The 25383-nt window shown below is 36.6% G+C and overlaps 4 protein-coding genes across 11 annotated transcripts in view; 1 reads left to right on the top strand and 3 right to left on the bottom strand.

Annotated features, from left to right (window-relative positions):
• Window positions 1-19: 19 nt before the first annotated feature.
• Window positions 20-10784, bottom strand: LOC106650187 (ras-related protein Rab-5B). Of its 6 annotated transcripts, none has more exons than XM_014368085.1 (5): window positions 2723-2888; window positions 2494-2645; window positions 2172-2388; window positions 1928-2076; window positions 20-731 (listed from the first exon to the last, which is right to left on the bottom strand). In XM_014368085.1, exons 1-4 carry the CDS (start codon window positions 2880-2882, stop codon window positions 1964-1966), a joined length of 642 nt encoding a protein of 213 aa, XP_014223571.1. In that variant the 5' UTR covers window positions 2883-2888; the 3' UTR covers window positions 20-731; window positions 1928-1963. The 6 variants fall into 6 exon arrangements, with proteins under 6 accessions (XP_014223571.1, XP_014223570.1, XP_014223573.1 ...); XM_014368084.1 differs by having other exon boundaries at window positions 1952-2076; XM_014368087.2 differs by lacking the exon at window positions 20-731 and adding an exon at window positions 9780-10784.
• On the top strand, window positions 6081-18752 carry LOC106650008 (kynurenine--oxoglutarate transaminase 3). Of its 3 annotated transcripts, none has more exons than XM_023461286.1 (8): window positions 6081-6195; window positions 16764-16903; window positions 16976-17126; window positions 17210-17446; window positions 17514-17757; window positions 17824-17990; window positions 18073-18423; window positions 18490-18752. In XM_023461286.1, exons 2-8 carry the CDS (start codon window positions 16764-16766, stop codon window positions 18571-18573), a joined length of 1374 nt encoding a protein of 457 aa, XP_023317054.1. In that variant the 5' UTR covers window positions 6081-6195; the 3' UTR covers window positions 18574-18752. The 3 variants fall into 3 exon arrangements, with proteins under 3 accessions (XP_023317054.1, XP_014223261.1, XP_014223260.1); XM_014367775.2 differs by lacking the exon at window positions 6081-6195 and adding an exon at window positions 16207-16469; XM_014367774.1 differs by lacking the exon at window positions 6081-6195 and adding an exon at window positions 16476-16656.
• On the bottom strand, window positions 16458-20352 carry LOC106649903 (protein FAM166B-like). The gene is made up of 8 exons (XM_014367632.1): window positions 20303-20352; window positions 20065-20200; window positions 19889-19985; window positions 19645-19820; window positions 19408-19570; window positions 19073-19316; window positions 18910-18995; window positions 16458-16561 (listed from the first exon to the last, which is right to left on the bottom strand). Exons 1-8 carry the CDS (start codon window positions 20350-20352, stop codon window positions 16458-16460), a joined length of 1056 nt encoding a protein of 351 aa, XP_014223118.1.
• A 1045-nt stretch (window positions 20353-21397) lies between these two features.
• The window catches only part of LOC106649904 (zwei Ig domain protein zig-8-like), a 248372-nt gene continuing 244386 nt past the window's right edge, over window positions 21398-25383 (bottom strand). Inside the window, exon 6 of the mRNA XM_023461249.1 lies at window positions 21398-24332. Within this exon, the coding sequence (XP_023317017.1) occupies window positions 24229-24332 (104 nt within the window). The 3' untranslated portion in view covers window positions 21398-24228. The remainder of the gene's footprint in view (window positions 24333-25383) is intronic.

Here is a 25383-nt window from a genome sequence, read left to right as displayed (position 1 = left end):
AATAAAAATTATGATCAGATGACTGTTCCATATTCACAAATTTATTCATTTTCATTATTCGATTATTCATTCTTAGTATGGTTGAAAGTTCCTTTGCTCATGTTTAAAATTAATATTTTGTTGGTATTATTTTAAAAGTGTGTTATACGCGGTGAGTTAAACAGAAATCAAATGCATAACAACATAAAAATCGTAGCAATATAAATGATCGCTACTATCTTACAAGATTTGAATGCCAAAATGTTCTCTTGAATACAATAATCGATTATGCACGCATGAATTTTCACACAGGTACACGAATACACTCACAAGTTAACACATACGATAATCAATACATAATTAGCATCATTATTACTTATTATTACGCATGTTTTATCACCCTATATGATTTATCATATCATGTATTTATATATTTATAACGAAATACCCCTCCGCTTTTTTTATTTCTATTAAAATTACAAACGGGAATAACGCATACGCACGCATGATTACAGCATATTCATTTTTTACTTCGTCTCATTCACATAAATAAAGCTAAAATTGGTGACAGTATAATGGATTTGCATATTCGCGCGTTGTGTGATGTTGACATGGTATCACACGTGCAGTAAGAGTTCATGTCGCACTGTTCACTTCCATAACACACTAGTTTAGTTTGTGATGTATAATCCATTTGAAATCAATTGCTGACACATTGAAGATGTATTTATTTTCTTGATTATAGTACAAATCTGTAACCAAACAAAGACCAGTTTAACGTAAACTTATAGTTGAATATTATCAAAAAAAAATGTTATGTACTTATAATAATTTCAAACTAGTGAGTTTTTAAAAAATCGGATTTCCTCAAAACCATAAGCATGGTTAATTTTTAATGCTAGGCAACAGCGTCAAAAAATACTTACCATTTTTATTTCAAAATAACATTGTAAATACGATCGAAATTCATAGTTGAAGAAAGAATAAAATTACAAAACTTAAAATACAAACAAAATGTCTTTATCAATAAAAATTTAATTTCATTTTGGCAAGCTACAAATAATTGAAGGATACAAAATTGATTGTTTATAGAATATACATGAGGACGGAGGAAAAAAATAACAATTTAAATGAATTCGATTCATTATTAAATCAATTAACAACAATAAATGTAGGTCCAAAATTATTGTACAATTAAAATTTTACGTGCATCATTGCAACTATACGAAAAAAATTCAACGATCATTTTAAAATTGAAAATTATAGACAAATATGCATTTACATGAGTTAACTCTCACATTTATAAAATCTAAATTATTGTATTTGTTCAGCTCGCATAAAACCAGTTTCATTGTAAATATTACTGTATGAACATTTTTTTTACTGTCATTCATTTATTCAAAACCCTACAGTATCATCGAATAATAATAATAATAATAATAATATTCACGATAATGATAGTAATAAGAATAATAATTGGAATAAATGTGATGTACTTTAAAATTAAAATTTATAATATGTAAAAGCAAGGCTTGCTTGCCTTGGAAATCTGCAATACATTAATAAACGTAATATACTCTGTTAACTAAACATTGCATTTTCTAGTAGCAACACTAATATAAAATAGTTTTTCATTTGCTGTTTTTCTTATTAAAACGTTTTTTATTGGTATCATTTTTTGTGTCTTCAATTTTAAATTCGGAATTTCAAAGTTTAAGATATAAATGCACAGCTATATACAGACGTAAACTTTTTGTCTGCAAAAAGCATTTTTTTTATTTTTTTTATAATAAATGTACACATTAACGACGTACAGAAAAACACAGCACGAGTTACATCCCGAACTTTCAAGTTCGAGCCATAGAAAATTAAATGTTTTTACCCATTCTCAGTGATTTTATCATTTTATTATGGGAGCATAAAAATTATCTACTGCAAAAATATATACCAATTTATTGTGTATAACACATACGGTTTTGGCTAATCACTTGCAGCAGTTGCCAGAAGTTGGTTTTTGCCCTTCGGATTCAACTAGTCTACGTCCTTGTCCACTTGTGCCAGCGTTTCCTGTTTGTTCATTCTTTGGAAGTTTCTTAGCTGCAAAAGGAAAATGTAATAATCATATTTTTTTTTCATAATTACATCAAAGTTTATCAGAAAATTTAGTTTTTATTTTGAACTTGAAATCTCACCTATAGCAAGGAATATATCATTGACATTCATTGCTGTCTTTGCAGATGTTTCCATGAAGAGAAGACCATTTTCTTCAGCATATGCTTGAGCTTCTTCATATTCAACTACTCGCTTATTTCCAAGGTCAGCTTTATTGCCTGCTAAAGCTATAACTATACTTGGACTGGCTTGCCGTTGTAGTTCCTTTACCCATGTCGTAGCTCTTGTAAATGTGTCCTAAATAATTTTTTATAAGTAAGCATTGTTACAAAGAACAAACACACAGTGAAAATAGTAAAGCTATTTTTCACACAATTGATTTTAAATTTGATATTTACTAACCTGGTTCGTGATATCATATACCACAATAGCTGCCTGTGCACCTCGATAGTACATAGGAGCAAGACTGTGGTAACGTTCTTGTCCTGCAGTATCCCAAATTTCAAACTTGACGGTAGTCTCCTCCAAACAAACAGTTTGTGTTAAAAATGCAGCTAAAACGTTTCATGAGCATTAGATTATTGTGTACTAATAATCAAAAAGTAAAATATCAGTCATTTGAATAATTCACCTCCAATTGTACTTTCTTGGTACTCATGAAATTGACCCTTGACAAACCTCAAAACAAGACTGGATTTACCCACTGCAGATTCACCTAGTAAGACCAATTTGAATTGGCATATCTTGCCTTGTGTTCCATTAGGTCTCTGGGCTGTACCCCGGCTAGCCATGATGACCTGTAAAAAATCATTATTTAGTAACTGTTAGGACACCTGTTTTTCAATTATTCTTAACTCTTAATCATTGCATACATTCATAATTTATTAAAACGGTTATAAAATCCTTTATGAGAGAAAATATTAAGCGAGCCAGTATTTTACATATCGTTTGTTCATGTGCATACAGAGAGCGAGAGACGGCGCACGGATCTAACCAAAAGTCCATTTGCCAAGATAACATTCTATTTATGCTGAGAAGTGCTTTAGATAAGACACTTATTTGCGCTCAAATGTATGGAAGGCCAAAATGATAAAAAAAATTAGCTTGTTCGATCGTTGCTTTACACACTTTCGCTCTCTTTCTCTTGCTCTCGAACATTATAGCATCATCCTCGATGCGTCATATCATAATTATCAAAGTACTCTACCCTTATAAAAATTTCCTATAGGATCTCGCGAAATTCCTACAGGAGTCCTATAGGATTTCAATAGGAATTTCGCGGGATCCTATTGGAAATTTTTATAAGGGTAACATTCAGGTACACGTAATTAAACATAGCATAAGCTCATCAAAAAAATAAATTCATCGGGACATTTGAGACTTAACATCGGAAGTGACATTTTGCATTGATGTGTACGTGATTGATTGCGTTTCTGCATCGTTAATCCTTAAATGTGTATACTGTATGTATTAGTTAAGAGTCAATCGCAATAACGCTTCTATTGATTCGAGAATAAATATCGAATCCTGAGCAAAAATCACGCGCTCGTTTAATCTCTCGACGCGTGTATATTATACTGATTTATTTTTTCGTTGTCGTTGTCGTCGCATATGTATACATGAGTGTCTTTTTAACTCTACGTCACAGTGCAGCAAATAATCCCATTGTATATACGTACACAAACAAACTCCGAAAACAACAATTGCGAGGTTTTATCATATAGAGAAATACGAGGCATATTCACAGATAAATCTGGAAGGAGAGAGAGAAAGAGACAGAAAGAGAGAGAGACAGAGAGAGAGAAACGACATTGCACCGAGAGGAAATAGTTGCGAATCATTTTGCATTACCTAACTGCACTTTGTGCCTAAGGAGAGGAGCGTCTCTCTATATGTATAAGTGCCGTAAGAGACTAAAAAAAATAAAAAATAAACGCCGTGATTTTCTCGCTAATTGGCAAGTGAATTTATTGTATACAAATCACTGCTAGACGATATCTAGTACTGCTAGTATTGCACGGCTGTTGTCGCTGAACACATTGGCACAAAAGATGTACGATTATATATTAAAGGCTCTCTCTCTGTCTTGCTTATATATATGTATTTACGTACAATCGAGTGAGGTTAGGAATACCTCCCGACTTTTGAGCGATTACAACGCAGTTTATATACTGCCTCGACACCGACACCGACGACGACTACGACGACGTTATATATATCTGCACTCTTTTTCCTTCTCTCTCGGTAGCTCCGACTGACTGCTTGTGCACTGGATTATTATGCACACGCACACGCACATACACGAACTTATATATGTTGTACAGCGTGATATCACGCATGAATACGTACGATTTTTTGCGTTGACGTTTGAAGAGGATAAAAATCAAATAAACGGCAGCTCCGCGCGGCTCGATGGAAAACAGCTGCTAACACATCGTTTTGTCAACTCCTATATCTGGCGTGCACTCGACCGCAATACACGATATATCTACCTATACAGAGACGTAGCTATATACACGAATCGAATTGGCAAATAACGCGAGCGTCTGCGTTCGCTCCTGCACTGCAGCAGCAGCAGCAGCGAGTCGTGCTATACGCGTACAAATTCGTGCCAGATGAGGCACACTCAGCGCGAGGCAGGAAAAAAGGAAACAAAATAAATAAAGAAAGAAAAAAAACGGAGCCCTGAACTTGTCACAAGATGTCACCGCCCCCGCCGATTGAGCGACAAGGAAAACTGACTTTACAACTGCTGAACAAGAGTAGCAGCAGCGGTAATTCAGCACACTTATGTGTACGTTTTGACTTTCTTGTAGGTGTGTGCGTAAGTTCATTTGCTTGTGTATGTCAGAGCGAACGTGTCAGTGTCGTGCACAGACAAATCGTCATCGAGTATTTGTGTGATTGTAGATGTACACGAGAATCGGCTTGTCTGTTTCTCTCTTTGCCAACGTCACAATGTTGCGGAGACGCGCGCGCGCGCGAACATACAAAGCTCGCGAGCCACTCAAAAGTGTCGTTGTCTTGCTGCATTGTGTACATACAACATTTATAACTATACAAAGTGCAATTTGAACATCATTGACCTTCTATAATTTCGACTGCCCACGTACTTGTATGTAAACATTCAATTGTCACAGATTCGCCAAAGTCGATTGCATTGTTGCTTCTTTCTTTGATCATCAATGCATGCACGTTTACTCGTCACGATGATTGTTCAATACAGGTATATAATGTACACGTGTATATATTTGACTGTGTGATAGTTAATTACTATTACAAATGAATCAATTACGCAACAATGCTAAATTTCAAAGGTATTTGCGTGAACAACACTATATAGAGCACAAAATCACCTGATTCGTTCTCAAACTTGGATTTAGAGTTCTTCGATTCACACTATCTATGCTATTTTACGTGTACCCGTCTGCACGTGTGACTTATATTATTATTGCGTTACGACCGCACAAGCCGTGCAAACATGAATAATGAACGAGCTGTATATAGCTCATTGTCGAGCCGAGTTTATTGTTTTACGCAGCTGTCAACAGACGGGCGGCTCATTGACACGAAAAGATATATTGATTCTTGCTTATTACAGAAGGGATAACAACTGAGATATTCTTCAAGTTCTAGAAGTAGATATTTCAATACAGCTGCAGAATATTTGAGGTGTGCAAGATGGTCTTTGAAATAAAGTTCTTCTGTCCCAATTAATACATGTAAACAGTTTTAATCAGTGATAACCTAACATGTTAATGTTGATATTCTACATAATATCGAATGATTTAATTAAGATAAATTAACACAAGTTTGAGACTCTAAAAACTTGAACAGAGTTTACTTTAAATAATTTTCAATGAAAAATATTGAATTGAAAATAATTCGTGAATACTATACTAAATAAATATTTTTTTGGAATGAATGTGCATTTTTGAAACAATTGCAAAAGTTTATATAATGCCCTAATGCAAACCTTTAAATTATAGAGTTACAAATTTTGGATTTTCATTGCTTGAAGTAAAATAAGATTCTTGGTGACAATGAAGATGTGGCCATAGCACAAAAATCTCATCAATCAACCAGAAGTTTTGATAATGCGTTGTAAGTATTTAATTATAATGTACCTAACTTTGGTCTTACCTAGTCAGTTTTTTGCAATCTTTTAATAAATGCCAAGTCAATATAGTACTGTAATATTCAGATTAAGCAAAAAAAGACAATACTACCAAATTTGTTTCCATTTACTGTCATTTTAAAAATGAATTTTTAGACACTTATGTAGAGAACAAGCCCTTATTTTGAAATTTTCCAATTTTGCTGTACAAGTTGACATTTAATTACTCATAAAAATAATATAATTAATGTTATATGAGTTAGAGTGATAGATACTGATGAATTTGAGTATTCTCGTACAGCTTGAGAAACATGTCAAATTTTTAATCCAAATTTTGCATTTTTACTGCTTTATGAATGTATTATGTGTAATTTCCTAATTATTACTATAAACATCCGTACTGATACCTATTCTCAAATAACACAAATCGTACAAAATACAAGTATATTGTGGCGTATGCACACAGGTAGCTTTTACACCCACAAATTTCACCCAATGAAGAGAGAAAGAAACAGGCAAAAAAATCCTCTTATTAATAAAGTTAGTACCAAGATCGGATTGAACTTTAACTCGAATAAATTTAAAAACTCGTCGTCGAGTTCTATATATGCTACCACAATGTACTATTTGTTGCGCATTGAAATGTAGACGACTGTTTATGCCGCATGCAACGGCACTCGTAAAAATAATATCGACTGTACCATGCATATATGCCATGCATTCCACTGCTCCACGCTACTGCAACGTTGAACGAGGAATTTATAAATCGGTTTATAAGTAATATGTATCCACAACGGAGTCGAACGGTGCGACGCCAGCGTCGATAAGTCCGCGATTCTGTATAAGAGCTCAACAATCGCCTCTTTGGAAGGAAATTGATAAGCATGCCGTATAATTTACAGGCCTAGACGCATGGATAAACCAATCTTCATGAGAAAATTAGTATATTACTGCTCTAGTCCAGGAAAAACAGAAAAGTCCCCCAGAGTACGTGAAATTATAGTGGCCGAGGCGAAGCCGAGGCCGATAAAAATGTTCTCTGTATACTATTTTTCATACACAGTGGCCCAAAAATCGCTCTTCCCGCTTTGCGCAGCGGCAGGGAAGTAGTCACTTTTGGGCCGCTGGTATGAAAAAAAGATTTACGATGCTGCAGTGGCAGTCAAAGTTATATTAGTGATGTCAGCAGTTATTCAAGTGGGAGTATACACAAAGCTTCGTATATGTAACAAGTGCATGCCGGATCAAGCTTATGTAAACAGGCAGAGGCAGCAGTCGACCGAGTATAAGAGTGATAATCATTTTGGAACACGACTCTCGGGAATGCGTTCGTTAATATGCATTTCATACGTATAAGACATCGCGTTTCAATGAAAATAATCTAGTTTCGCTCTATTACCTATGCTCTAACTCCGAGTTTTGAGAGCTGCGCTAATGCATTCGATTTCAGAATTATATGTTGCTATACATAATGGAAAAAAAACATGACGACGAGACGACCTTGAAATAATTTTTCCTGAGTGTATATTGAACTGGCTCGCGTTATACCGACTGTACAAACGCATTTGAGAATCAAAAATGACTTACCGCTGATGAATTTACTGCGCGCATTACAAGATCAAGTGCACCTTTATCGGTCAAATTTTTATGAAAAAAGCTATCTTTCATGTGAAAAAGAATCCGGCGCAATACATATAGACTATTGCTGGGATTTTGACTATGAATCGCCGCGAGTCATTTAAAAGAAGTGTGAGTCGCGTATCATGTTATTTGGGTAAATAAAAAAACCCATGATGTTACGGTGAGTCCTCAAAATGATTTTGGGCAAATAAAACGCGTCATTTACATAAATATATTTTATGTCAATGTAAGATAACGAAAAAGAATTGCGCAGACGTGAGCTTGTTTCGCGCAATGTGTGATACTTTTGAAGAATCAGGCAGGAGAGTAGAATGAGAAAGAGAGGGAAAAGCACGATCAGCAGAAGTAACATTGGCACATTTATCAATGAGCGCCAGCAGTTTTTCGCCGTTGCATGCGCGAAGAATAATGAAAAGCCAAACAAAGGTTCGGAGACTCCTGTGACAAGGACAACAAAGTCCAAGAGCTGCTTATTCGAGCTGTCACGAGCTTTGGCGATGAAAGGTGAAAATGTAGCAAATTACAATCTGCTAATTTGATAATTTACAAAAAAAGGACTACATAAGAGACACCGCATTTGTCACAGTAGTGAACTCATGATTCCTGTTGTAACGAGAGTGGTTTTTTTACTATAAAGGAAATTGATAATTCGAATTAAAAGTTAATGAGTTTTGTACATTTCCTAACTAAAAAACATTTTCTTGGGTATCTAGTGATCTGCTTAATAAGTCAGATTGCGTCTTTAGAACAGGCATGGACAGGTAGATAAAAGTATATCGCATTCGTGCGATATAGGACGCTGCAGGATCCAAGGCTACGAAACGGTTTTTTTCCATCACAACGGAGAATACGTTCACGCAAATGATGACTGAATTTTGTGACACATTACATCGTATCTACGATGAACGTTCATAAACACGCAGTAGACAATCACTGATTATCACGATCGTTATTAAAAAAATATAAGTGTAATCAATTTTGATTCACGTGTACGTAAAAAAAAGTATAGAATGAGTAGTAGACGTACTATCTTTGTCGCGAGTGCGATTAGTAACTTGTGGTAATCGCATACCCTTATAATATTGTAACAGGATTACGAAGAATGTAATGAATATATTATATCGAAATGAATTTGATTTGTTGTGTACGCGTAAGTATGCTTACGCAGCAGAGAGATCGTATCATTTAGTGCCCATGTATGTATCAGTCGAAGTCGACACTCTCGGGGCGTATATATATCGGTGTGAATGTTTGCGTGTATATAAACGAGAAACAAAGACGGAAGTAGATAATCCGCCAGTGGGACTGACTCTTTCACGTCACGGACGTCTCGTAAATTTATAACGTTCATACAATACGCGTGCTGCTGTATAAATATATGCATAGGATAGCAGCTATTGTGACGACAACGATAAAACATATCGGATTCTTTTCTTATTGTGCATTGATCGCCTCTCTTTAGATCTTCTTTTTCGCTCAATAACGGGGCACGGATCTCTTTGGAATCGAATCGTCATCGTGGAATATACGTTTTCCCCCCACGATCAATCAATAGATACACGGCATTAGACCACGAAGGTGAAGCATAAGGAAGTCTCAAAGTCAAGTCCTTGGTGCACGGACAACGTATCCTAATTGCGAGTCTTTGTATGTTGCGGTGTTATTATTAGGCACAGACTTGGCAGTGAATTTCTCAGGCCGTGTGTCCCTACAGGGTGTCGCTCTCTTTCTCGCACACACAGACCATAAAGTCACTCGTACACGTATACGCACACCCGTACATTGGTCCGAAAGAAAGAAATAAGAAAAAATATCACAAGGCTCTCCGAGAAAGAGCGAAAATTGTTTTATGAAATCGACTCTTTATCCTCTTTTACTCAAATATGATCGCAGCCCAAGGATAATGCATATCGAAGCGAGCGGTAATTACCGTGATCTGTGTGAGGCAGTCTCAACAGGGTTGCAGCAGCAGTTGCACAAAGCACCTATCCGTAATTTTCCGCTGGATATGTAATCGGCGAGTACGATCAAGATGACTCAGAGGCACTCGCTCGAACGCAGTTTTCGGCCTTACGCTGTTGCTGCTGAGAGAAGAGCGAATGTTTACACTCTATAAATTCGGTATATCGTACTTGTAGATGACAATCGCAGAGGAATCACTCACTAGTGCGGACGATGCACCAACACACACACGCACTTGACGAGTGCACCGTTGAAAACACAATTGCACCGAGCCTACACACTAACACAATATAACAGCACTGCTGGTGCAGCAGAGAGATGAGCAGATACACGTATATATACAGATATATCGCGCGGCTCAGTAGTGGCAGCAGGGAGGTCGACGTCTCCTCTACTGGGATGTATCTCACTGTCTCTCTATCTATATCTGTTATTACGGTTCAATCACGAACTCGTGCCTGTTTCTTCGGAGCAGGGAACTACCTCGAAATTTGTTACATGTACACGCACGACGACGTTATATGTTCTTTGCAATTGGCACTCTAATTTTTCAAGAGTCAGTTGAGACACGCACACACGTATAATGTATTAGAACGAACACACACGGGGAATCGCTTGCGCACTCACACGTATAGTTAGAACATACGCACAACACCACGCCTGGGATTAATGTAAAAGTCGGACGGCGACGAACGACGATTCGACGACTCGACGAGAGATCGCTATGTGTATAAAGAGTGTAACGCTATAGGCAGCAAGGAGGAGATGACGCACCGATGCATATAGAGACACTGAAATAAGTATAGCAAGTTTTATAACATGGAGTATATGTGCTACGGTATATAGGCGCGTTAGCGGAGAGGAGGATGTACTACTACTTTCACGCTAACTTGCACTTGCTGAGCTGACTCGCTCTCTTTCTCTCTCTACTCCGCGCGTATCTCGCGTTCTTCTGTACACACAGTTCATGTATAGGTACGTTACTCACACACAAACACTCATACGCCGTCGTGGCTTACGCTGAATCAGTCGAACGCGGTACCTATATTATTGTACGCGATATACAACTTGTACTCGCAAATACGCTAAAATGTTCGTCTCGTTTCGGAGCACGACGACGATGATGACGACGACGACGACGACGAAGCGCGAGCTTCGATGCTTCTGAGAGTCGATGTTATAGAAGAAGCCGAGGCGAATTTCGTACGCTCGCACTGACCAGTGCGATGCATATTGCGATTATATTGTGCTATGCTATATCGAGTACATACACAACAAAGGTGTGTGGCTATGGTGCGTCTATGTTGCTCACTCGCGCTCATAGGCGGCTCGCAAAATCAAGCTCTCAGGTCTTTCTGCAGTTACAAGCTTGCGCGGGGCTCGCCCGAAACGCGCGAGCGCGCGCTTCTTAGCCAGTTGTGGATGTGATCTTTGCAGCGAATCTCGTCAAAAATTTTCATTCGCTTACTTTTTTTATCTTGAGGTGTAGTTGGCAAGTTATTATTTCGTTGCAATGGCCCAAAATCTTTTTGAGACTGGTAATTCGAGTAGTAGATGAAAAAAAGTTATTTCTGAAGTGAAACTACTTTACGCGCGTTAGATGGTGAATGCGCCAATTTTCGGACACTTCAGAAAAAATCTCTCTTCGCTCATTTATAGAGCTTATGCATGATGTTTGAACATTTAAAAAAAAATACCATTTGATAAAAAAATGTTACCTTTCGAATGGGTATATTTACTCACCCCGAAAGTAATAACCATATTTATAAAATATCATTAAATGAAAAAAACGCAAATCGCCCAGTTTTCGGACACAAAATCCGATTTTCGACCACCTCAAGCCTAGTTTTCGACCATCCTTGTTTTGCTAATTTAATATAACTAGCACACACACACTTTTCTCTGGTAATTTAACCAGCAAGTATTTTGATTATTCTTCTTTTTTGATTTAGGCCATGGTATCTCTATAAGTATCTATAAGTATTTTACTGATTGTATACTTATAAATACGTTATGAATTTTTTACTCGCTCATTATTGACTTTAGAAAAAAAGTTTATCGAACAGAAAGTGTTTGTAATCGTCCAAAGAATAAGTGTGAATTTTTTTCAGAATTTTTGGATAACGTTGAAAATTTTGCAATATGACCGAATTTTGAGCAATCAAAAATATTTTCAAAAAATTCTGAAAAAATTCACACGTATCCTCTGAACGATTTCAAACACTTTTTGTACAATATAAATTTTTCGTCAAGTTTACGGTTGTCGAGTAAAAAATTGATGAAGTTTGACGCAGCTGCATGGTCTAAATCCGCTTTTAAGACGCAAAGGGGCTAGATGAAACCCCGATAATATTTTTTTCGTAGGTTTATAGCAAAACTGCACGACTTATGGGGTTTCCAGAGCCCTCCAATAGCAGGAAGAGGTCGAAAATCGACTTTTAAAAAAATTTTCGAGTCGAAAAATCACGTTTTTTTTTCATTTGCATAATAAACAATGATTTTGTTAATATTTTACAAAATTAGGACCGGATTCTAAAAGAGTACACCCAAAAACCCCTGGGTATGAATTATTGAGAAAAAACATTAACTTTATCGATGTTTTTTCAGCGATTAAACTTTTATGCGCATTATTGTAGTTTTGAGCGTTAAAGGGTTAAAGTAATCGAACGTGCGGATTTTAGATGGTCGAAAACTGGCTTTCATTTATATTTCACGTTCGGACAGATTTCGCCCCCCCCCCCGTCGAAAACTAGATTTTGATCGAATTCGTCTGCCAGTTGCCGACATATACCGTAAATTATTAATTTACAATTATATGATTAATGTAACGGCTTAAAACATTCGTGTAAACCGTCATTATCAATCAGAATCAATTGCAATAACTTTTGAATGCATTTTTTTTCATTATTACGAATAATTTGAATTGGTCATCTTTAGTGTTTTCTTAAGGAAACGGCAAAATTTGCTTGATCGATCAGAGGCCCAATTATATAATAATTATAAAATGTACATGAATGATTTGAGCACGGAAATATATTTTATACTATAATATAAGGTACCTAGAATACAATAAAAATATTAGGACAAAGAATTTTTCATTACCAGCTTATTTTATTAAGTATTACGATATGGTGGCCGAAAACTGGAGGGTGGTCGGTAACAGGCGCATTTACCCGATATGGGAGGTCATNATCTTTCGATCTAGACTATTTAAAAAAATCTTAAAAATGAAGTTTTCGAGATAATCGACTTTAAAGTTTTCCCAGCGATTTCCCCGGGTAAAGCGGAAAATTTCGGAAAATCTGACCTCACCATCGGAAAGCTGAGGCGATTTCCCATCGAAACCATGGGTTCGTTTTTTTCTCTAGGTGCATTTTAGTACTTTTACAGCGATTCACAAATTTAGTGATTTAGCTTAATTCTGCCGCGCCGCGCGGCACTGGGAGAGTTGACGTGAAATGCCACATATTTTTTTTATTATTGTTTGCTATATGTATTTTGTTGAAATCGATTAGAACTTGTGAATGTCCCTATTAATCATACGGAGCTAATCGACACAACTATAATTGTGACGTACTGACGAACTATGTCTTCCTCTTTGGAGCTTTCATAAATTACTGATATAATTCAAGAAGTTATCTTGGAATGAGACTCTTTTCCTTACAAAAATAGCTACTTCACTTTTCAATCGCATAATTCAGGCCAGAAAAATGCATATCGATATTTCTTATTGTATCAGAGCCAATTGTGAATTTAAGAAATTATAAATACGCTCTCGAGTCTGTATCACTATACATGTTTTTTATTCAAATTCACCCAATAATCGTTAAAAAAACTCGAACGTATAAATTTAATTTCTGGTAGCTATTATTTCAGAATTTCTATCTATTTAAATAACAAAGCAACCTTTATCTGTTTCATCACAGACACACAATTTAAATTTGTCCAGATTTTTCACAAAATCATTCAACGTTCACCACTGTGTTACATTTATGTCTACATGATTTTTGTCCGCAATGAAGGCTTGGTATTCTCGGTTCATGGTAGTTCTCTTTGTACCAAATTGTATCTTAAGATGAAAAGTCTAGATTAAATTCTTTAGAGAAATAGTCCACGTATCTATTCGAATTGTTTGTGAATAGTAAAAGATAATGTGATTCAGAGAAAGTGTTATGTTTTCAAGTTCATGATATTTTCGCAACTTATAAAATGATTCTGAACAATTCTTGTTTTAGCATCAGAACACGGAACTCAGTTAAATGAATTTTTGGGGACAGAGTTACCGTTTTCACGGCATGACCTCCCATATCGGGTAAATGCGCCTGTTACCGACCACCCTCCAGTTTTCGGCCACCATATCGTAATACTTAATAAAATAAGCTGGTAATGAAAAATTCTTTGTCCTAATATTTTTATTGTATTCTAGGTACCTTATATTATAGTATAAAATATATTTCCGTGCTCAAATCATTCATGTACATTTTATAATTATTATATAATTGGGCCTCTGATCGATCAAGCAAATTTTGCCGTTTCCTTAAGAAAACACTAAAGATGACCAATTCAAATTATTCGTAATAATGAAAAAAAATGCATTCAAAAGTTATTGCAATTGATTCTGATTGATAATGACGGTTTACACGAATGTTTTAAGCCGTTACATTAATCATATAATTGTAAATTAATAATTTACGGTATATGTCGGCAACTGGCAGACGAATTCGATCAAAATCTAGTTTTCGAGGGGGGGGGGGGCGAAATCTGTCCGAACGTGAAATATAAATGAAAGCCAGTTTTCGACCATCTAAAATCAGCGTGGTTTTTTCGCGCGCACGGTCGGTCGGACGCCACTCACCGAACAAAAAACCACGTTTTTTCTTCTTTCTCTCGCTATATCTCGCTAAAATCAAAAAACGCCTCTCTGAAAAATGTCTATATCGATGAGAAATTTTCTGATCTTTCGATCTAGACTATTTAAAAAAATCTTATAAATGAAGTTTTCGAGATAATCGACTTTAAAGTTTTCCCAGCGATTTTCTCGGGTAAAGCGGAAAATTTCGGAAAATCTGACCTCACCATCGGAAAGCTGAGGCGATTTCCCATCGAAACCATGGGTTCGTTTTTTTCTCTAGGTGCATTTTAGTACTTTTACAGCGATTCACAAATTTAGTGATTTAGCTTAATTCTGCCGCGCCGCGCGGCACTGGGAGAGTTGACGTGAAATGCCACATATATAGAAAAAACAAATTTGATAAACAGAATTGGTTTCAATTTTAATCGAGGTGTGCTCTTCAAGTGTGAAACACTCGTGCATGTTGCTACAAGTTCACAGCAAGTATGGAACTGAAAGGTTTGAATTTTTGTGAAGATTAGTTTTTATTTTATTTTTTTAAATTCTGTACTTTACGTATGAAAAGTTTATTTTGATCATCATTCGATTTAAATTTCACTCATTTAACTTTCTCTGGATTACGTTATGAAGTGATCTCACTTCACGTAATACGACTTCATAATAAAAAGAAAAAATATTCATACATCGTGTTTTTCGGTAAAGTATCAAAAATTGATCGAATAGTATCGCGAGAACCATGAGAGGCACACGAGCAAAATACTTTTGCAACGTCGTTTACATTTTACTCGTAAGTTGGCGAAAATTCATACTAATTTTAAAATCATAAATGAAACATATATTATTTTCATCAATTCCATAGTGCAAATTTAATTATAATTGAATTAAATATTTGCAAAATTGTTACCTGCATCTGGAGCAACTATCTTCCCTTGTTAAAAAGTCGCAAAATATATGCAGGATTCTTAAAGGAATTCTACAAGACTTATGGATATGAGTACAAGGGTTCAGCAGTTAAAGGGTATCTCGAAGTTAGGGAAAATTAAAACTTTTCTGTAAATTTCTACTGAGGATTTTTTTATTAAAACTGCATAATAATTAGATCATAAAATCTGTATCAAAATATTTTATCGCAATCTTAGGAAACGTTTTTAAAAATTTTCATTTTCATACATGCTCTTATATCTCCGAATAAAGTTAAATGTACTGCTCCAGATACGGTTAAATCTTCTGCAAATATAAGATAATTAATATGAATGAAAGAATGAATTTATTATACGTAAATACAAGAGCTACTGCGTTATCAAATAAATAATTGAATTTACGTTACAACTTCATTTGCGTCAAAATTCGATTCGATAAAAAAATTTCGATAAAAAAGGGAAATAAAAACGGAGCAAAGCAAAATATCAACATAAACAACCTGTTGGCTGTGGAGTAGATTGAGAGAGTACACGAATATCGGCTGCTGCAGTGCAGCTGATCAGCTGCTATCGGGCTTTCTGCATATCGCTCTCAGACAGTCTGCAACTCGGAGCCGGCAGTCTAAGACAAACTTGGCAGCCGGACGCGATCGTCTCATATACATATCTACATATACACAATACACATGCCGAAATAGTCACGTTTCGTGTCTGTCACGCACGAGATAATAGGCATAGTACAGCATTCGGACGTGCCACGATGACAGCTCGAGTTGACACATTTCATTGAATGTTGTTATCGGACCGCGAGATTAATTTTCCCGCGTCATACGTGCGACGATTCCTCGCTAATATAAGCTGTTTTGCACTCTGATTATGTTATTATGTAAGTTTCAAGCGTGTGATTTTGCATATGATAGATTGAGCTGATTGTTTTCGTTTTCATTCGTGCAAAGTTCACGGGCTGCTCATTTTTTTGTCCAACTTCCTTGAGTGCTCGAATAATAAGCTAATTCATTTGCTATGCAGTTGAGAATCTATCACTGTTGCAACGATTAACCTATAAGCTGAAGGTTTAGTTATTAAGTGCTTTATTTAAAATTATAAGTTTAAAATTAATTGTACAATGTGAGAATAATATAAATTTGAAATCTGTAAAATAATCATTTTTTCTATTCAGATGTTGACTAGAGTACCATTTTTGAGAGCAGTCCAATCACAGTTACTGAGAAACTCTACTACAGAAGTAATAAACAATTATACAACAATGTCCAAGTTTGATTTGCCAGATCGCTTTGTTGGAAATGATAAATCTGTTTGGTATAAATTGATCTAGTACTTTATAAATCATATGTTCAGCTATTAACTAACAATATTTATCTTTGATTTAAGGGTGGAGTACATACAATTAGCACTCCAACATAAACCAGTAAATCTAGGACAAGGTTTTCCTAACTTTCATGCTCCTGAAAATGTTAGAAAAGCTTTAGCAAATGCTGCATTGAATGAAAACCCTTTGTTGAATCAATATACTAGAGGATTTGTAAGTCTGATAATTAATTTTATTGTGCAAAAAATATTTTTCCACCAGCTTTAAACTTCTTGACTTTTTTTTTGTACTTACAGGGTCATCCAAGATTAGTTAATGCGATAGCTGCTTTATATTCTAAACTTTTGTCAAGAAAACTGGATCCAACCACTGAAGTCATTGTTACAGCAGGAGCTTATGAAGCTTTGTATGCTGCAATTCAAGGTCATACTTCACCAGGTGATGAATGGATTATCATAGAACCATTTTTTGATTGCTATGAACCAATGATAAGAACAGCTGGAGGAATTCCTAAATTTATTCCTTTAAAACCAGTAAATTACTTAAATTTAAAATTACTGATTTTGATAAACTGTTATTAATGTATGTTAACTTCTTTAGACAAAGAATAGTGGAATAATTAGTTCTGGGGATTGGATATATGACAAAAATGAAATGGCTAGTCTTTTTAATGAAAAAACAAAAGGTATTATTTTAAATACACCTCATAATCCCTTGGGTAAAGTATTTACTCACGATGAGCTTAGTTTTATTGCTGATCTTGCGAAGAAATGGAATACTCTGGTAGTATCTGATGAAGTATACGAATGGATGGTTTATAAACCCCATGAACATATAAGGATAGGTAAGTAAAACAGTTTTTAAAATGATTTTAGTTTAAAATTTTAAATTTAAAAATTGTCATTTGCAGCTACACTTCCTGACATGTATGAAAGGACCATTACTATTGGGTCCGCTGGTAAAACCTTTAGTGTAACAGGTTGGAAAATAGGCTGGGCTTATGGACCAGCAAATTTATTGAAAAATTTGCAAGTAGTTCATCAAAATTCTCTCTACACTTGTTCAACACCGATACAGGTAATACATCAAATCAAACTCATTGTTATAAATATTATTAGTTAAAATAAATGACTACATAATCATAATGATATATTCAAAGGAAGCAGTAGCTGTTGGATTTGAAGAAGAGTTAAAAAAATTCGGTCAGCCAGATTGTTATTTCACTAGTCTTGCCGAAGAATTATTAGAAAAACGTGATTTTATGGCGAAATTTTTGGCGGATGTCGGCATGGCACCGACGATACCAGAAGCTGGATACTTCATGGTAGCCAATTGGACACAGTTAGAAAAAAATGTGAATTTAGATGAGGAGCAAGATGAATATAAAGATTATAGATTCACAAAATGGATGACGAAAAACGTCGGACTTCAAGGCATTCCTCCCTCCGCATTTTACAGTAAAGAGCACAAGCATTTAGGAGAAGACAACGTTCGTTACTGCTTCATTAAGGTAATTGTAAATTAGCGATTCATTTGAAGTTACATAGAACGAAAATTTATATTCGTTTTGTTATAGTCGGATGATGTTCTTCAAAAAGCGGCTCAAATCTTGATCGACTGGAGTCAGAAATCATCAGATAAAAAAGTCGAGAAAAATTGAGATTTCTCGTGGGTGCTTATATTGAGTTTTTTATGCTCGATGATATGCAAGTTAAAGAAGAAGAATTTAATATTTCAAAATTTTTAATTTTTATAATCAAATTTCATATATTGCAATGTGATAGGAGAAAATCTATTAACATTCTTATTGTGATAAAGACGAATATTATATTTTTACTATCTTCAAAACGTTTTTCTTTTTATCAAAGCAAATTCCAATTTCTTTTCATGAGATAAGATCATAAAACATAGCACTACACTTTCCTTTATCATTCTTCTCTTTCTTATTACAACGAACTTTTGTTGATAACAAATTATTTTTTATCTATTTGATTATTACACTTGTTCATTTTCAAAGAAAATAAATGTTCCTCTAAAGTATGATGCGCAGCTTTCGTTGCAGTTCCGTAAGTCTTGCCAATGCTGATATAAATAAGAAACTTTGATTGTACATAAAATCGTTTTGATGAATATTGTGAATTGAATGAGATTAATATTACCTGAATTGAAAACCTGGCACGTGACCCGTGTATTTTGGCAGAATCGGAGTGTTCTTTTGATAAATTTCAACTGCCAAAGGTTTTTGAAACTTATCCTGTCTCTTATCGGCAATTGTCAAAGGTTTCCAATCGGTCATTTTTTTATGTAAATACTTGGACGTGAAATCTCTCAGACCATCGCTCGACATTTGCTTGTGAGTTTTGCCGAAGTGAGCCCAACGATTGGGAATGTGACCGGTGAAGCCTACATCGTTAAAAAAAATTGCAACAGTTTTAAAATATTTTTCCACATTACAACGTAGAGTTCTGCCCAATCCAGTATTTGATACTCTTACCCGATACGAAATATTTTTCCGGATTCATGGTGTTCATGAAATAAGGCGAGGTGCAGCACTCCTTCGGTTCGACGTACTTTTCGTTCACGTACTCGTATCGCGACTTACCGGCGCGATCAGGCCTGACGGTGATCACCGGCATCACGTACTTGCTCGGAGTCAACTATTACAAGACCAGACAAATATTAAATTCTCAAGCTCGACACAATTACGTGGAGGTGACGCGAGTTAATTTACCAAAGTCTCTTGCATGGGGTTTGGGCATTTGCAAAAAGTTTGCAGCTCGATGACTTTTCGCAGATCGTCGCGCTTCGCCTTCTCTTTGAGAAACTTTCGCTTGAAACTCGCTATGCCCTTGATCGCTTGTACTTCCTTGGGCCGATCGCGCAATTGTCCCAGGCATGGTATGTGCCCTAAATAATCATAAAAAACATGTGTGAAGTTGAAAAGTATATTTTTTGAATACGTAACGATGGCTTGCCTTTATAAGAGGACAGTACAGGATAATTGTAGACAGCTTCGCTTCTGCCTAGTTTTGATTTTGCCATCTGAATATCGGCTTTTTTTGGTCTTCTCACCTTTTTTCATAATTTGTTTATTTATTCTTGTAACCGTACTTTTAATTGAAGTATAATAACAACATGTCATTGAATTCACCTCAAAATTTTTCGACCTGTCAGACAGAGCAAGCTTTTCAGCATGTCTGGTATCGGGATCGAGAAGCAGATCATGACTCAGATGCCCAAAAGTCTTGCCGCAAATGAAACGATGTTGAGGGCAATAGCCCGTGTAACTGTTTACATTTATCGAAAAAAGTGATTAGTTTTAGAAAATTAAGGTTAATTTTTTTTGGAACAAGTTGCATAATTTAGAAAATACAAATAAATCAACGAACCCTGGTATATGATAAGGTTCTCGTTGCTGAAGAATTTCTACGCCAACCATTTTTTTACGGCAATTTTTTTCTTCACTAAGAATTTTGAAATGTTCACTAAAAATTTAGCCGTGCATTGTCAAAATATTACATACAGTATATCTTACAAAATGAAGTTATCCGTGAATTTTGGTGGATTTGCAGAAGTGTTCGTGGGTCACGTCACGATGATTCCTTTCTACCGTAAACTCATTTGAACGTTTTTCAACTTCGTCAAGCTCGCAAGAATTCAATTTAACGCATGTTTGATTCTTTGCAAAAATTTCGCTTCGAATAATATGTACACGCCAGTTAAGTTGTCAAGTTCCCGCTTCATGCAGTAAAAAATGTTTAAAATCTTTGCGTGACATTCATAAGTGAAATATGAATAAAATACGATGCACCGATCCAATGAAAGCTTCGGGTAAAGGGAAACTCTTCTTTAGTCGCGCCGGATGAGCTATATTGCATCCACTGTGCAGTGTCGATATTTCAGGGAACGCGTAAACTGATTCTTACTTTCCGAGTATATTTATTGATCTTTCTATTTTATTTCATACTTTTTCCTTAATAAAAATGTTCATGAATTTTTATGATTATCTTTAATTAAACTATTACATCAATATTTACCAGCTTACATCCAGCTTATAATCGGCTTTTATTTCACGCCGACAGTGCAGGTATAAAAAAAGTTGTTAATTGAAAGAATCAAACGCAAAAAAAGAGGTTTCCCCAAAAGTCAATGGGCAAAATTTTAATTAAAAACTTTTGGGGTTTAACTTGTTGAAAAAATGTTCACACAGCAGCTTCATTCTTGTTCTTTCCGCGCGAGGTCACTATATACTACTACACTACATCTGATTATATATCTGCGTTTTTCAGAAGTTTTCCATTAAGCCGCTTATGCAACACGCTAAATTTTTTTATGATTCGCGCTATAGTGGAGCTTTGAAAATAAAAATTCGCTAAAATTCGAGTCCTTAGTAGATCGTCGGAAAATGAACATAGACGGGAAAGGGTTGTAATATACATAAATAAATGTAAGCTTTTGTGTCATAAGGATCGGTATTTCTTTTATTTACAAGAGTAAAATATCATTATGTACAAGATAGCATCGAGGAAAGTCATGTTTTTAGAAAACACGCCATTTTTGTTTTCTTTTAATTTCGTTTTTCATTTTCTTATAGATCGAGAATCGTTTTTTGCAGGAGTAGGTGGAAGGGGGTGGGAATGAAACTTTTTTTCTTTCTTGTGGGACTTTGGGGACGAGAAGGGTACACAATTCCTTTGGATTGTTTCTTAAGACACTATACAATCATATTTTTTTGTCGTTCAAACGCAAATGAAAAAATAACGAAAATATTACATGTCACATATAGAGCACCATTTTCACGATTACATTAATCACGAGCAGATTCGCATCTCAGATCTCATTACATTCCGATTCACATCCTACTTATGATCTATAATATAATCTCTATTATTTATAACGTGTGTCATCTCTATGCATAATTTGTATAATAACTGTGGCTTTTCGCTCGAGTCCACGATGCCGTTATAATTTTGTTTTCTATTTCTTTACCCGCCTCTCGTCGTCGTCTCGTAAAAGTAATTTTTTTTACCTATTTATATCATTTATATAATTTGTTTAGCGCATTTATACACGTACCGGCAGTCGAGCAAATATTACACGCATCTCGGCATCCAACATCATTAAAATCGAACAAACAATCGCTCTTTGTATTCAGTACACTCGCTCCCTTACACATCATATCTCTATAATTAATCATCGTAGTAAATATACCCCTTGTACTGGTAAGGTTTTGCCACCGATTCGATCATTCGATCATCGAGTTGTATGTATAGAAATTCGTTTTAGTAACTGCCGTACTCTCTCGTCGTTAATGATGCGTTGCACATTTGAAACGAGCTAGTGCGAGCGCAAATATATCGATGACGATGTTTTTGAGTTTCGTTTATTTATCAGCGGCGCGCTCGGTACATTGGAGATATATTATATGCAAGTAATGCAATCCCATACAGACGCACATGCTTTTATTTACACAAATTTTCCCTATCGAACAATCAACATACAGCTATACGTGTTGTAAATTGTTGCGTGTTTGTGTTGCTATGTGTGTGTATATATGTAATATCAACATCGAGAGCACCTCTGGCGTATGTATGATCATGTATAATGAACGCTTTGCACGCGTCTAATTACGTAATCTTTGTCGCAATTGCGTACAGACGCATAGGTACACGTGTACACCGACACAAGCGTAGACGACACACATGCACACCGTCACTCGCACTCCAGTTTCTTTGCGATTATTTTCTTTTCTCGCCGTTCGAGCGTAAAATCGTGAAAAAGGGGGCACACTGACCAGAAGAAAGAAGGAAGGAAGGAAGAAAAAAAATCTCAAGAGAGAGAGAGAGAAGCTTCGTACGTTGGAGGAAGGTAACTGAAAGTAGTGCATGTATGGCTTTTGCCTTGCTTACGTGTGAGCGAAAGAGAAGTTGAAAAAAGCTTTCCGAAGAGAGAAGAGAGACAGAATGAGAGGCAAAAAGTGTCCATCAAAAGTCACGTTTTGTTCGATTCTTTGCAACTGCAGCCGTTTTTTTTCGATTTAAAGCCACTCATTCTCTCTTCCTATGTACCTTTCTTTCTCTTTATTTTTTTTCTGCATATACAGGTATAGATAAACTCGTCTTCGTCCCGTGGCTTACTGCTTCTGCTGTTGAATCGTCAAGAGTCGAGCCATGCGCTATAAATGGATGAACGATTTTTCGTGCTTTTCATCCTTCTTACTCTCGATTTGGAAGTTGTGCCACTATAATTACAGTATATATACTGCGTACGCAGTGAGAGAGAGAGAGAGAGAAAGGAAAAGAAAATCGAATGAAGATATGAATTGGATATTTGCTTGCAGAGCTTCAGCAACGGTGCATAGATGCAATTTGCTCAAAGGGCTTGCAAGCTTCTGTACACAAAATTTATTTATCTTTCGCCCTCACGCGCTCGCTGCAGTGTATACGAAAAGCTCTAATCCGTTTACGCCTTTCTATGCGCGGCTGGCCTTTTTTCCATGCCTCTCCAGCTCACCCTCGACTCGCTTTATATATATATTTTTGAGTGCGACGTGAATGCATGCGTGCGATGTCTGCGTCTTTAATGAGCTTCCCCATTCTTCGGTGCCTATTATGTTTGGTAAAATCTTTCTCGGTATACAAACGCCTTATCTGCCTCTCTTATATGCACCTGCTTCTGCATGCGCGTATGTGTGTGTATGTGTATGTATGTGTGTGTGGGTGTATAATATAGCGTGCAAAAATTCACTGCGTATAAACGTATAGTATGGTCGTTTTTCCCCTCCCTTCGTACTCTTCATCTTTTTTTATTGTATACATTTATGTTATATATACGTAGGACTATTATACAGCCTCGCGGCGCTCGCTCGCTCGCTCGCGTTATCTTTCGCTCGCATAACTTGATCGCGCGCGCGACTCACGAGCTCGAGAGGGAACGTGCTTGCATTCGCGTCTGCGGCACTTGTATCCTCGCACCCACGCACTTTTAGATAATATGCACACGCGTTTCGTCGCGCCCCGTATACGTACCAACCTGTATAGACCGATGTGTATCAGCGACGCGCGAAGCACGTGTGTGCATGCATGATTGAGAATCGCTGCAGAGTCATATAGTCCCGCGCATGAGCCGTATCAAATTATACGACGAGTGCCTGTACGCCTCGTCGCAGCTCCTCTTCTATTCTTCTTCTTCGGCGTTGAAACGCTGCTCCTCTTTCATCGCCCGTACTTGCGCTATATCTGTCTGTGTGGGTGCGTATGCAATGTCAATTTTGTCCGTTTTAACGCAGTCCAGGGACCGGCAGATCGACCGCACATTATCTCAGCTGACCGAGGAAGAAGGCTAGGCTCAGCAGGATCGTCCGCGAAGTCGGCCAGCCCGCCGCCGTGTTGCCGTGCTGCATCGCCGCTGGATGCTCGCCTGCGAAGCGAAAAAAACTCAATTACAAAACAGAAAAATACTCTGTCTATTTTATATCGTATACACGCGGACATCGTTCTTTTGCTTTATTTTTCCTATCTCTATTCAATTTTCCCTTTTATTTTTTTTGCTTGTGCACCGTATGCCGTTGTTTTTCTTTTTTTTTATCTTTTTATACACAGGACAATGCCACAGCGAGATAGACTCGTGGGCTCCCGCGTGCGTGTATAAAATGCGCCGCCTGCATCACAATGACTCGAGTCGAGAGATTTAACGACGCGGTAATGGCATTAACACGCGCGCGAGCTACCAAAGGATTTCTCCCTCTTTCGCTCACTTTGGACGTATCGTACGCCCGGTTAGACCCCTTGTAATGCCCTGTGTGAGAAATTGTCTTATGGTCCCTTGCGCGCAACTGCTGCCACTGCTGCTCGGCTCTTTTTCTATAGATATATCCTAGTATACGTTCGCGGATTTATGTGCGCCAGCTGTAATCTCGAAAGACTGCGTACGTTTCGGAGATAACAAAAGCGCACAGGTGCTGCGAGCTTCAAGATTACCGGTATCTACGAATATTTTTTTTCCTTCCCATTTTACTTCTGTATTTCTCTATGCGCTCGCTCTGTTTCTGTTTTTCTTTCGTGAGCACATCGCGATGTACGTTACAAACGGAGCTCGCTTTTGAGATTTTTAAACATAATAATGCACGCGTTCGGTCTGCGACTCAGTTTTCTCAAACAATTACTTCTCTTTTCTTTTTTCTCCGTCTCTGTTTTGCGGATCGCGTGTACATCGAGGTAAAATTGTTACGCGGCTGCGCTCCGAGTTGAAAACGTTATAACAATAACAGCAACAAAAAAGTGCAAGAGAGAAAAGCAAAATAAGGCAGAAACGCGAGTACACATGAGCGAGGCGCACATAATACTTATAAATTATTCGCTGAAAGTTTTTTCAAGTGTGATTATCTCTGCGCTCGTCCACGCTTGAGGTATATCCTTATGCGCGCGCGGAGGTCGTTGGGCCGGGTGCCCATGCGCGCGGGCGCACAGCG

This window comes from Trichogramma pretiosum, unplaced genomic scaffold, assembly GCF_000599845.2.
Source record: "Trichogramma pretiosum strain Unisexual culture from Peru unplaced genomic scaffold, Tpre_2.0 scaffold15, whole genome shotgun sequence".
Lineage (NCBI taxonomy): Eukaryota > Metazoa > Arthropoda > Insecta > Hymenoptera > Trichogrammatidae > Trichogramma > Trichogramma pretiosum.
Note: the sequence above shows the minus strand (reverse complement) of the source record. Positions and strands in the feature narration are given on the sequence as shown.

Coding starts and splice junctions, on each gene's coding strand:
- LOC106649903 (XM_014367632.1), bottom strand. CDS start 20,352: ATGGTTGGCGTAGAAATTCTTCAGCAACGAGAACCTTATCATATACCA. Junction 19,317..19,407: donor GGAAAAATATTTCGTATCGG/GTAAGAGTATCA, acceptor TTAACGATGTAG/GCTTCACCGGTCACATTCCC. Junction 16,562..18,909: donor TTTGAAAATGAACAAGTGTA/ATAATCAAATAG, acceptor AGGAAGTTGGAC/AAAAAAATGAGCAGCCCGTG.
- LOC106650187 (XM_014368086.2), bottom strand. Junction 2,389..2,493: donor TATATGATATCACGAACCAG/GTTAGTAAATAT, acceptor AAAATTATTTAG/GACACATTTACAAGAGCTAC. Junction 2,077..2,171: donor TGATATATTCCTTGCTATAG/GTGAGATTTCAA, acceptor TTCCTTTTGCAG/CTAAGAAACTTCCAAAGAAT.
- LOC106650008 (XM_023461286.1), top strand. CDS start 16,764: ATGTTGACTAGAGTACCATTTTTGAGAGCAGTCCAATCACAGTTACTG. Junction 17,127..17,209: donor ATCAATATACTAGAGGATTT/GTAAGTCTGATA, acceptor TTGTACTTACAG/GGTCATCCAAGATTAGTTAA. Junction 18,424..18,489: donor TTCGTTACTGCTTCATTAAG/GTAATTGTAAAT, acceptor GTTTTGTTATAG/TCGGATGATGTTCTTCAAAA.